General features: G+C 45.0%; 1 protein-coding gene across 1 annotated transcript in view; it reads right to left on the bottom strand.

The window, feature by feature from the left end:
• Nucleotides 1–525: 525 nt before the first annotated feature.
• The window catches only part of LOC139057929 (uncharacterized), a 30,463-nt gene continuing 18,575 nt past the window's right edge, over nucleotides 526–12,413 (bottom strand). Inside the window, exons 5-6 of the mRNA XM_070536732.1 lie at nucleotides 9,589–9,822; nucleotides 526–849 (exon numbers count right to left, since the gene is read on the bottom strand). Coding sequence (XP_070392833.1) covers nucleotides 648–849; nucleotides 9,589–9,822 — 436 coding nt within the window. The 3' untranslated portion in view covers nucleotides 526–647. The remainder of the gene's footprint in view (nucleotides 850–9,588; nucleotides 9,823–12,413) is intronic.

The following is a 12,413-nucleotide window of genomic DNA, read 5'->3' as shown; positions in this document are numbered from 1 at the left end:
CACTGGGTATACGCAACTGGGTATGTGCAGCTCCTCAATGAACCTATTTGGCGTCAACTTGGGTGACTAGGTGTGCTATTCCGGGACAACTAAAATACAATAAAATTTGTCAGGTTCAGAAAGCGGGTCGGGCCCTGGGCTTCCCGCGAAAAAGGAAAGCTTTCCGCCCTGTCTTGAAGCGCAGTTGTAAAGTGTGCTCACACGGGGGCGTTCCGTGCGAGGTACTGTTTGAATCACAGTTAGGGACTGCTTTGTTTCGGGAGAAATCAGCTAACCAGCCATTAAATCATTTGTTTCACATAAAACATAGGACATGTTTCAATAGTATGTGCTTCCAACTTCCCTGAAGAAGACACTTTTCTAGCAGTTTATGGTCGCAGTTGTGCCTGATTGGTCCTCGTGAACGTCTTGGAACTATTTGAATACGCCAGCATCTCATACTATTCAGCGCTGAAGACGACACGCTGTCATTTTCGCAGCTTAAGATATATATACGTATATAACGCACACAAAATACATTTATAATAATTACATTAACTTTATATTCAAAAATGCTCATGTCGCATCGGTATGTAATTCTTCAGAAGCTAATTGAACGGACGTATCATATTCAAAAATTTTGGGTATATCCACTTGTGCGATGACGTTCACGCTTGGTTGTCAGCGCATGCCCACTGGCACGATGACCGAGTTTGGAAACGGTTGCTGCCCGTGAGACAGCGATGACCAGGCAGAGGGAACGCTGACACAACGGGTAGGCACCACAGCCGAACGTTTCCTGCTTCTCGCCTGCCAACAGCGGCAAAGTAGGGATACCGCAGCTGCCCCTCGGTGCACGTCTTCGGATGCCTAGGAGGGTATGGACATTGTCAGGGCATTGTCAGGACATTGGAATATCAGAAATCATTTCAGACCAGGCACGTACCCAGGGGGGGGCCCGGGGGGGCCCGGGCCCCCCCCGAAATCAAGTGGCATACCCCCCCCCCCCCCCTCCCCACCCACGCCACCACTCCTCACCCATTTCTAAAGCGCCGTCAGATCAATGTTGAGACTACGCAGCTGTTCATCGGTCAGCATTATGCTGCCTTTTTCACTCCTTTTAGATGGCGGTAGTTATCGGCAGCTCTTGTAACGTGAAGGACAGTTTTCTCATAGATTCCGCTCCCGCGTGATTAACTCGAGATGCGTTCAGTTGTCACCATCTATTCAGCCGTTACGCGCATAGCTGTTGCTTTTGTTAGTTCAAGCTTCTTTGTTTAGGCTGATCCTGGGACCAGGAGAGGGATGCAGCTGTTACTCAGCTGGTGTGTACTCTCATGGAACGAGTTGCGGCCGGAGAAAACGCCAATTGCGTTTAACTTATCCATTTGCTTCATTGTTTCCTTGAGTTACGGCTCGCCGCGACGCTGGCAGATGCCCGGAACCATATACACGTGATATGGGTTAGATAAGGTGGGAAATAAAATGATGTAAAAGAGCGTCCATCATGAAGCCCTGCAATAACCTTTAAACCCATAAGCAAAATGACTGTCGGCCGTTACCTCGTCTGTTTTTCCCTAACTGTATAGCAATTTTCGTGCAAAATTGGCAACTGGAAACAAAAATCGCAAGGAGTTGAGAAATTAAGTGATCTACTAAGGGAGACAGCCAAGGCAACAACCAAACTGCAAGCAAAAGCGAATAATAAAAAAAGTTAACCGTTGTTTATGAGAATATTTATGGATCAACATCTTTTTATTTAAAAAGGAAGTAGAGAAAACGCCACCGGAAGTGGAGAACAATTACTTGTTTTGGATGCCGCTTGTACAGTTATCGGTCGAACCGCCTCACGTAGCTACTTCTCTGCTGTGCTTATGTGGGTGTTTTTCTAACCTTTCGCAGCGAGCGCAGTACGTCTAGAATCGCAGAGTCCTGCGCTCTACGCGGTTGTATGGGATTGGCGGCCGCACAGCGTTCCGCAATTCGCGGAACTGTCAAAACTGATCAACAAGGCGAAAATAACTGATATTCGAAACTATAACATGAGAAAGACTGAAGAAGCCGTAAAAAATGAACGCAGCCTGAAATAAGTAAAAAAGAAACCTGGCATAGGACAAACCATGATGTAAACACTAAAAGATAAGAAGGATATCATCAGCAATCTCGAAGATATAGCAAAAGCAGCGGAAAAATTCTAAGCTGACCTGTATACAGTACCCAGAGGAGCCACGATAGTTCACTTAGAAACAGTAATGAACAGAATACAGAAACTCTCTTATAACTAGCGATGAGGTCAGAAGGGCCCTGCAAGACATAAAACGATGAAGAGCGGGAGGATAAGGTGGAATAACAGTCGATTTAATCAAAGATGGAGGAGACATAATGCTTGGAAAACTGGCGGCTCTTTATACGAAGTGTCTATCCACTGCAAGGGTCCCCGAAAACTGGAAGAATGCAGACATTATACTAATCCACAAAAAAAGGAGAAGTTAAAGAATTGAACAATTATGGGACCATTAGCTTGCTCCCAGTATTATATAAAATATTTACCAAAATAATCTCCATCAGAATAAGGTTAACACTGGATTTTGTCAACCAAGGGAACAGGCTGGTTTGAGGAAGATATACTTTACAGTGGATCACATCCATGCCATCAATCAGGTTATCGCAAAATCTGCAGAGTACAATAAGCCTCTCTATGTGGCTTATATAGATTACGAAAAGGCATTTGATTCAGTAGAGATACCAGCAATCGTAGAGGCACTACGTAATCAAGGAGTACAGAACGCTTACGTAAAAAGCTTGGAAAATATTGCTACATGCGTGAGGTATTTGTTTGTTTGAACGAGGCGCGTAGGCGCCATCACTCCAGAAAATAGGAGGAAGAACGAACTGGGCTCACGCTGTGAATATAACCGGTCAGCGCTGCAACCGTTGTTGTAAATGTAATCTGTAAATAGTTTCTCGTCTTACTGCCTGATCCTTCGCGTAAGAATATCTACAGAGGTTCTACAGCTACCCTAATTCTACACAAGAAAAGCAGGGAGATACCTATAGAGAAAGGAGTCAGACAGGGAGACACAATTTCTTCAAAGCTATTTTCTGCATGCTTAGAAGAATTCAATCTATTAAACTGGGAAGGCGTAGGAGTAAAGATCGACGGCAAATATCTCAGCAACCTTCGGTTTGCCGATGACATTGTTCTATTCAACAACAATGCAGACGAGTTACAACAAATGATTGGGGACCTTAACAGAGAGAGTGTAAGAGTGGGGTTGAATATTATTATGCAAAAGATGAAGATAATGATAACTAGCCGGGCAGAGGAACAAGAGATCAGGATCGCCAGTCGGCCACTAGAGACTGGGAAGGAGTATACCCAGGTCAATTAATCACAGGGAACCCTGATCATGAGAAGGAAATTCCCAGAAGAATAAAGATAGGTTGGATCGCATACGGCAGACATTGCCAGCTCCTGACTGGAAGCTTACCATTATTATTGAAAAGTAAGGTGTGCAATCAGTGCATTTTGTCACTGCAATATGTCCAATGCCAATGCATTTGCCAGTGCATTTCCCAGTGCATTTTGCCAGTGCATATGGGGCAGAGACTTGAGAGCAAGTTAAGGACCACGCAGAGAGCGATTGAACGAAGATTGCTAGGCATAACGTAAGAGGGAAAGAGAGTGGTTTGGATCAGAGAGCGAACGGGTATAGACGACATTCTAATTGACATGAAGAGGAAAAAATGTAGCTGGGCAGGTCATGTAATGCGCCGGTTAGATAACCGTTGGACTATTAGGGTTACAGAATGGGTACCAAGAGAAGGGAAACGCAATCGAGGACGACAAAACACTAGGTGGAGCGATGAAATTAGGAAATTCCCGGGTGCTAGTTGGAATCGGTTGGCGCAGGACAGGGGTAATTGGAGATCGCAGGGAGAGGCCTTCGTCCTGCAGTGGACATAAAACAGGCTGATGATGATGATGATGGTGGTGGCGGTGGTGGTGGTAGTGGTGGTGATGATGATGATGATGATGATGATGACGATGGAGGAGGTGGGCCCCCCCCGAAAAAAAATCCTGGGTACGTGCCTGTTTCAGACCATATGCTCCATTTTAAGAAGGCACGCACCACACACAACCAAAGGTGTCATCATCAAATAAATCGATGGTATACTCTGTTTCGTTTGCTCTGTGCAGCGCTGTGGAAGCTACATGCTTTTTTCGACCAATCAGGAGGAAGACATGTTAGATGCCTTCGCGTGCCCTGTCCTATGCTAGTGGCGCGCACTGTGGCGAAGGAGGTGGCAGTATCTACGACGTATGACCTACGAAGACTGGAAGTGCTCAGCGAAATCAGCTGTTTCGATAGGAGCTGTTGAAAATGTCTTGCATATTCGCTGTGACAAACAAGAGGCGTGCGTATTCATATTATTTTGAGATACAGAAAGGAGTGTTGCAGAAATGCCGGATGTGGAGTGTTCAGAAGCAGCTGCCGGTCAGTGTCGCACTAAAGCCCCTTAAACTTCGTAAAGTAGTGACGTTCTCCTCCTGCGCCTTCACTACTCCTCGTTCCTCCTCTCTTTCACGCTCCCTCCTCGACGCTACGCCGCCTACACCGCTCGAGCATTGCAACGGCGCCAACGTGCGCTCATCCCCACTCCGTATACAATTCTCAAGCGAAAACGGCGCTGAAGCACTGTAAACAAACAAAGCCGGTGCGAGGGCCCACGTGATGCTATTAGACCAATAGCGACGCGGCATCGCCATCGGCGAGAGCGCTCTTCGAGGAGGCGGCATTCTTCAAAGCGTGTCTCGCTACCTTACGAAGTTTAAGGGGCTTTATGTCACAAGGGGTGGTGGCGCCATCTCTCGATCTCTCTTGAAACATGCAATTGTACACGGTGCGTTTGCTCACATTCGCAAGCGCAGCCGTTTTCTTCATTAAAATTCTAACTCTAACACATGTTCAACACGGACTAATCGTTCCTTTCGTGTAAAACAGCAGGTTGGAGCCACACACTTAAGTCAGTCTGCGAACGCCATTTCTGCGAAGGACAAAGCACAGCCCAGGAGGGAGTGCACTTATGAGACTACGCGCATGAATTTACGCACTGACAAAGCAATTTGTTTGTACTTCAAAAATGGAAATAATGTCTTACGGGAGCAGTGCATATTTTTCTTTTCCTTGTTTTTATTAGAAAAATTGGAAAACTTAATTTAATAAATAGTTTATACGTGAAAACAAAGCAATATCGCGCACTAAACCACCGGTGCGACCTGCATAGACGCTTCCGTGTAAGCACTTGTCAATGCCATTTAGTGATGCAACGGATTCCGATCTATGGCCCTTCATTCCGCTTCGCAAGAATATGCACCCGCAGGTAGCGTTGTCGCTGCTGTTTTACGTGAAAGGAGCGAATAGGTTGGCTCTGAACATGCGTCGTACAGGGCGAAACGAGTGAGGTAAACATGAGGTAAACGTGAGGTAAATGTGCCCGCACTCTCATGCAAAAAAAGACGGCACTTGCGAAAGTGAGCGAGGTGTACAAGTGGACTTTGCAACAGGTATCAAGCGGTGCCGACACCATGCCGTGCGACATAAAAGCGCCGTGCGGCACGTTCGTCAAGTGCTCCTTGTGAACCCCACGCTTCCGCCGTCTCTGCAACCCTGCTGCCCCCATGTGTCCCCAAACAACTTCAAGACGCACGCCCTTTAGGCGTCACAGTCAATATGGAACACAATGTCTGCGATAGCTATCACAGCATCTCATCTCGCTGCGCAATCCCCGTCTGCGTAGATACATTCCACCGCTTGCGTTTAACTGCTCGCCGTTAGCAGATGACAGGACACGGAGACGCACCTTTAAGGCGTGTTCGTCCTACTGATCGGCCATAGAAACATGTGGCTTCCACATTACTGCACGGAACTACTGAAACAGAGTACACATGGGAACTCCAGGAGGATCTTGTCCGTCTTCATCACCGCCGGCGTAAGCATGATAAATGGCAGTGGCTGCGCACGGCTACCCGCGCGGCTGAGGGCATTCGCGGGCCACGCGCCGCATCTTGAAGGGAAACCAGAGTGGACCCAAAAACTGTGCAAGCCACGTTGGCTGGTCGCTATGAGTGTACGGTCTTGCCGCGTTTTCTGTGTTCGAGGGCGCGTAATCTGGCCTGTCGAACACGCGTTGCAGCGAGAGGTGGACCGAAACCTCTGCTCCCTGAGGCCGACGCTGTTCACCGTCATCGTGTGGGGTCAGTTCCTGTTTGTCAGTGCGCGTGTAATGCTATGCTCGTTATTAAAATAATAAATAAAAGCTTACTTTTTATTTTGTTTATTTATTTACAAATACTGCAATCCCGTTACGGGATTCTTGCAGGATGGGGATACATCATTATGACATGATTAGCAGGGCAAACAAAAGAAAATTACATGTACTAGTGAAAAGCCAATACAGATATAATGAAATAAAAAACACGCTTCGAGTACAACTGAATCAATGCATCTACTGCAAGTGCAAATGTAACAGAGCGAAAAATAAGAAAATTACACAATATGGGACATAAATAAATTCAGGGATGGCTGCAACACCACATTGTTGGACAGCTGAGTCCATTCAGTTACGACCCTAGAAAAAAATGAGTATTTAAAGCACTTTTTGCGGCTAGTGAAGGGGGTAATTGTTAGTGCATGCCGTTGCGTTGTAGCATAACCTATTGAAAAGGAAATACTCTCAGAAATATCTACGCTGTAGTATCCCTTAATGAGCTGAAAGAGAAAATTTAATCTGAAAATACGATTCCTTTGGGTTAGAGTTGGCAGATTGGCTCTACTTAGCAAGGCTGTCATCGACGTTCGCGCAAAGCTGTTATATATATAACGAACCGCCCGCTTTTGAATACCTTCTACTTTATCAATATCTTTTTTAGTGAAAGGATCTCATATTATAGATCCGTAATATAAAAGCGGCAGCACAATTGCGTTAAGTGCAAGAAGGCGAACTTCAGGTGTTGTCATAATATTACCTACATCACTTCGTGTAGTCTAATAAATTGCGATCGCTATGAATACTTAGCCTTTCATACAAAACAGCGGGTTTCTTTTTCTCGCGACGGCCAAGTGGTAACATACCTTGAAAATGTTATTTCTGTAGTGCTATCATGTATTAATGTGCAGACAAACTTTAGCGTGCATCCTTCGCGCTTTTGGAAAAGCCAGCTGCAGGGCATTCACTCCTACATGAGCGATCTTCCAAGCAAGGCTGTAAACATGGCGGAAATGTCTGTTCGATCAACAGTTTACACGCCACAGCGTGCTGCCAAGAATGCATGTTGAAGATTTAGAAAGAGGTCATAGTTCAACAAACGATAGTCGCCGAAGCCACGAATCAGGTGCAGCTCATACGCCTTCTGCAGGAACCTGAATTGCGCTGCATAGACTGAATGTGGACAGAGAGGGGTTGAACTGACACTCACGTTAGACCACACCTATTCTCTCAGAACTGTCTCAACACGAGGAGTCTACCGTCGTTTACTATATCTGTAGATCTGTCCATAAATTCTTTCTGTGGGCGACTTACGTTGTTTTACGCCATTAAAATGAGGCATTCACTTGTTTGAGATTAGGTCGCACGTCCTATTCTCGAATAACCCTTTCGAAAAGGAGCTGTCGTACATGAGCAAGATCGCACAAGTCGTATCGACGTAGGTATTGTAATACCATCAAGAAATTTACGTGCTCTTATCATTTGTATTCTTCTGTTTTTGGTCATTCATGGAATATAATGGTCTCATTCGTTATACCGTGACTGCAGATGATGCCGGTAGTCGTTGACAGTAGGATAAAACACACTTTGAGGTAAATGGCAGTGCAATTTCTTGTTAACCTTGACAAATTGACTCAAGCCTTGAGACAGGTTGGCTATAAATGGGATTTAAATGCGTGTAACAACAACACCTCCTAGCCTGAATTTTGTTCAATCGCCGGAAAAATCCACAATTGCCACATTCTAGTCAAGGTGGTGTTGAACAAAGTACCGCGGGAAAAGAGCGAGATCTATAGACACCATGGCACCGATACGGCTGGTGCGCATGCCATCTGAACGTAGCGACCTTCACATGTACAAATGATCGAGGCATCAGGCCAATATTTTACTACCCCCTTTGCTCTCCCACTGCGTTGAGGCATAATTCGATCGTGGTGTTCAAACAAGTCAAGCGAATGCTTCGAGGAAAATTCCATCCAAACCAATACATCCATTAATACAGCCGACATTGTATCGTTTGCTATATAAAGACAACAGGCGCTGCTGGTTTTCCACTCCTCTACGGTGTCCTAACTAGGCAGGTAGGAGTGGGAACCAGGACGTAGCAGTAATTCGTGAGATGCGCACTGCGAATGCGCTTCCGTTACCTCGCATAAAGCTAGCATTATTCTATAGCTAGCAAAATGCAGGACATCACACAATATGCAGTAATGTGACTGACAAATAATGTGGGCCGATCCCGAAGATACTGAAGTCTCACAAAGTGCCTCAAACGGCTCACTGTAAGGGGGAAATAATACGAGACAGTGACACCTTGAAGTACGGGCCTGCCGTTTAAAGGAGCGACTCCATCACGAGAGATGCATGCGTGCTACCACTTCCTACTATTTGTAGCACTGTGCTGCTGTTCTGGAACACAGATATTTAATGCTACCATCGGCAACTCTATTGCTAAAGAATTATAGGCAGTCTTGACACATTTCCGAAGTACCTTACAGAATCCATGAGTTGACTTGAGCTTACGCGAGATTGTCATAGCGTGCAATAAATCGCAAGTTTGTAGGAGATAAGACGCATAGGCAGATCACTCCGATAAATTTTAGAGTGCAAGTACATGCGCCACGCACGCACGCATAGCTGTCAAGACGTTAGAACTACTGCAATATTAAGTATACTATTGAATGTTGACAGCGCATACTTCCGGTTAGGGGTGGTTAAATATTAACCCAGTATCTTTTTTTTAATAATCACGACTCTGGGCAGAAACAAGAACCAGACAGATTATGAGCCTTCGAAATGTCTCATAGACAGGCAGAGAGACAAATTTGTAAAAGGCGCTTGACTCTCATTCTTCTTCGAAATTAGAAATAACACATAAAAACCAAGGGTACGTCGCTAAGCAGACGAGGACAAAATTATAAACAAACGACATGTACACGCGTCCGTATATGTCGTTTGTGTCTCACTTCGTCCTCGTCTGCTTAGCGCCGTAACCTTTGTTTTTATGTCGTGAACCAACTAGCTCCGCCCCAAGTTTTAATAAATAACACACTCCACGGAAAGAAAACAGGAACTTCGCCAATACCATGCAGTTTCATGGTGGATTCGCCTTAAGTTGTAGCACTTCGGTTTCCAAATTCGCCACTTCGAACAGTTGGCACTGACTCCCTTTGCGTACTTGTTTTCCTTCATGATATGAATGCTGACGTTTTTTAAAAGCCTCGTTTACCGACATGCGTAAAGCCCAAGTAAAGCGTTCAGTGACAGCCAGCATAATAAACAAGCGCTCATTTTTGAATGGTAATAATAGGGTCACCAAAGAACTGTAGAATTGCTTACAGAATCCCGCGGCAGGCGCTGCCTAAGTGAGACGCCTTGCCGACCGTGTTCACCAAGCTTCGGCGCCGTGGTCCGCCGCAAGCTTTGAAGCACTCACTGTATGTGGTGAACAAAGGGGGCGTTTGCAACGCGTGCTCTCCTAGAGCGCCCACTGACGGACAACGGCCGGACGGGAAATGCCAGCGTCGGCAGACACGCCCATCGAAATTCCACTGAGGTCCTTTCACGTCATGGCTGCATGGGTGAGAAAGGGTATACCATCAGTGGAACTATTTATGGAGTTCAAAGTCGTGACTGTATCGCTTCAGCGAACTCCGGAGTAAGCGAATGGCATTTGCAGCAACAAAATAAATGAATTTAAAATAAATTATGCAGTTTTACGTGCCCAAATGACGATTTGATTAAGAGGAACGCTGTACTGAGCGACTCCGGATTAATTTTAGCCCAGCTGGGGTTTTTTCACCTACGTGCACTCAATGCACAGAACACGGGCGCTCTTTGCATTTCAGCTCCATCGAAAAACTGCGCTGCCGCTGCCGGTATTCGGTGCTACGCCCTCGGGCTTAGTAGCGTAACGCCACAGCAGCTACACCACCATGGCGCTCGCAGGAACATTCATGCCGTGATGCTCATATACGCCGTGTAGTCCTTTTTTTTGTGCTGCGTGTGAGAGAAAATATTCACAGTTGTCTGTTACATATAGTGCATTTCAGGCTAGGATGACATGAGACGTGTTACAGAGTAGTCATTTTGACTGAAGATTCATACATTCTTGATGAAATGTTTTTTCGTATATTTCCGAGGACACCCATATGGCGCAAAGAAAAACCTTAAAGACCGGCTATCTCCACTTTTCATGTCTCAAGACATATACACATCGTCTGGAATGTATAAGCTCTAATTCGACATCGCAATCACATTGTGTGGAGACAAAAGCGACAACTAAATGTTTGAAAAACCACGGCAAGTCCCATTGGCTATGGCTACGCTAATGAGCAGGAGCTTCAAAATGAGCCCACAGGTTGAAAGGTTTGGATCAGTTGGAGTCGTTTCTCCAAAAGAAGGGAGAATATTTTGGCGCATGTACCGTGATGTACATCGTTCACCGTACCAGTCAAACATTGTCATGAAGCTTGTGACATATAGTCATGGTAGTCAAGTGACGGTTTGCTACGTCAGTATTCATATACGCCAGATTATGCACGTGATATCAAAACCCATGCCTCGAGGGCATATCTGAGCACCCATCGAGCTTGTGGCTCCCGAACTTCTCGAGTTCAAATGTTTTGTGTCGCTTATGTGCGGCAAAACATAAGTGTTTTACAGTTTATATTACTGATATCAAACCGCTTGTTCCATCTCAGCATCCATTGATGATTCCACATCCGCGTAATTCACTAGGAATCAACATTATCCAAAATATGCAAACGCTCATTTACTTGTGTGCCTAAAAGGCACACAACGAATGCGTATATTTGACGGCATCTATTTTAGTTGCATATATATTGCATATATTGTTGCGTTCTTGTTTTTTACAGCAACTGCTGGATAGCTTTTCACAATTTGTCCTCATAAGGCTGCTGCGCAATTTATTTTCAGTACGGCGTTGAACGCAGCCTCCTCCTCTATGCGTCAGAGGCAGCTTTTTATTCGTATTTTCTGCCAATACTTTTCTTCAGATATTTGTCTTCTACGGTGCCAGAATGTAAGGTCGCTGTCAACTCAGACTAAGGTTGCGCGTTGGCCTCCTTGACGCGTCATACTAAAGGTGGTAGGCGACTCTACACTGTCTCGCTCTTTTTGTCCTGAACCGGATGGCCTACGACTAAGGGCTTTAGTCAACGAAGACGCCTGCTTCTGTTGCTCGAAAGCTTTGGTATTTCGACACATTTGCACACTAAACCTCTAACCTGCCAGTGAAGCTGGTCTTATTACCGTGGATTCTTTAGATTTTAGTCGACAGAAAATAGATTTCAACGTCGTCGAGATATCTTGCTGACAACGCGCGTAAATGCAGCGCAATGCGCTGTTCATGATCTCAACAGCACCATAAGCGATTATCTGTTTTATGATCTGAGCATGGTGCAATGAAGGTAATTGCCATGGTACTGTGTGTGGGCAGCAATCCGCTTTCTATGCGGGCAACAAAGAACGGTTGGGCCACCCTTATATCAGAAACACGCTTTCGCACCCATGACTATGGTATATATATATATATATATATATATATATATATATATACTTCTATTAAAGGAAGACTGAAAACCGATATTGTAGCAGACAACACCAATGCATTTTCTACTAGATTGATAAATAAATAGAATCTAATAAATGCTATTGCAATCACCACACTGACTTATTTACCATTCCTGATCCTTCATATAGGCAACCTATTGAGAAAGAAGCAAGGATACTATAGTTAAATGTCAGTTTTGTGTAGATGTGACGCACGTCCTACTGTCTGCGCAAAGACCTGTTGCTTGCTGCATTAGCATATGAGGTTGTCAGACGTTCTGTTTACGCAGTGGCACATTAAATCTTGGACTATGTAGGTCTCTGATGGCTTCGCTTAGTGCAGAATAACAAGAACCATAGGGCTGTAATATAACAACCGTATGAAGATCATTATCGAGTAGACTAATGTGTTTTTTTTCGTAACTACATAAACGGTTTATATTTGTGATAGCATGTAAAGCATCTATGTATTACAAAGTGAAATGAAAGTCGAAGAAATGGTAACTTTGTCACTGGTGGGTTCCAGTCCCCCAACATCGGCATGATTGATGTCAGTGATACATAACCAACCGATCTGCGGCATCGGCTGT

Source organism: Dermacentor albipictus, chromosome 3 (assembly GCF_038994185.2).
Source record: "Dermacentor albipictus isolate Rhodes 1998 colony chromosome 3, USDA_Dalb.pri_finalv2, whole genome shotgun sequence".
Taxonomy (NCBI): domain Eukaryota; kingdom Metazoa; phylum Arthropoda; class Arachnida; order Ixodida; family Ixodidae; genus Dermacentor; species Dermacentor albipictus.
Note: the sequence above shows the minus strand (reverse complement) of the source record. Positions and strands in the feature narration are given on the sequence as shown.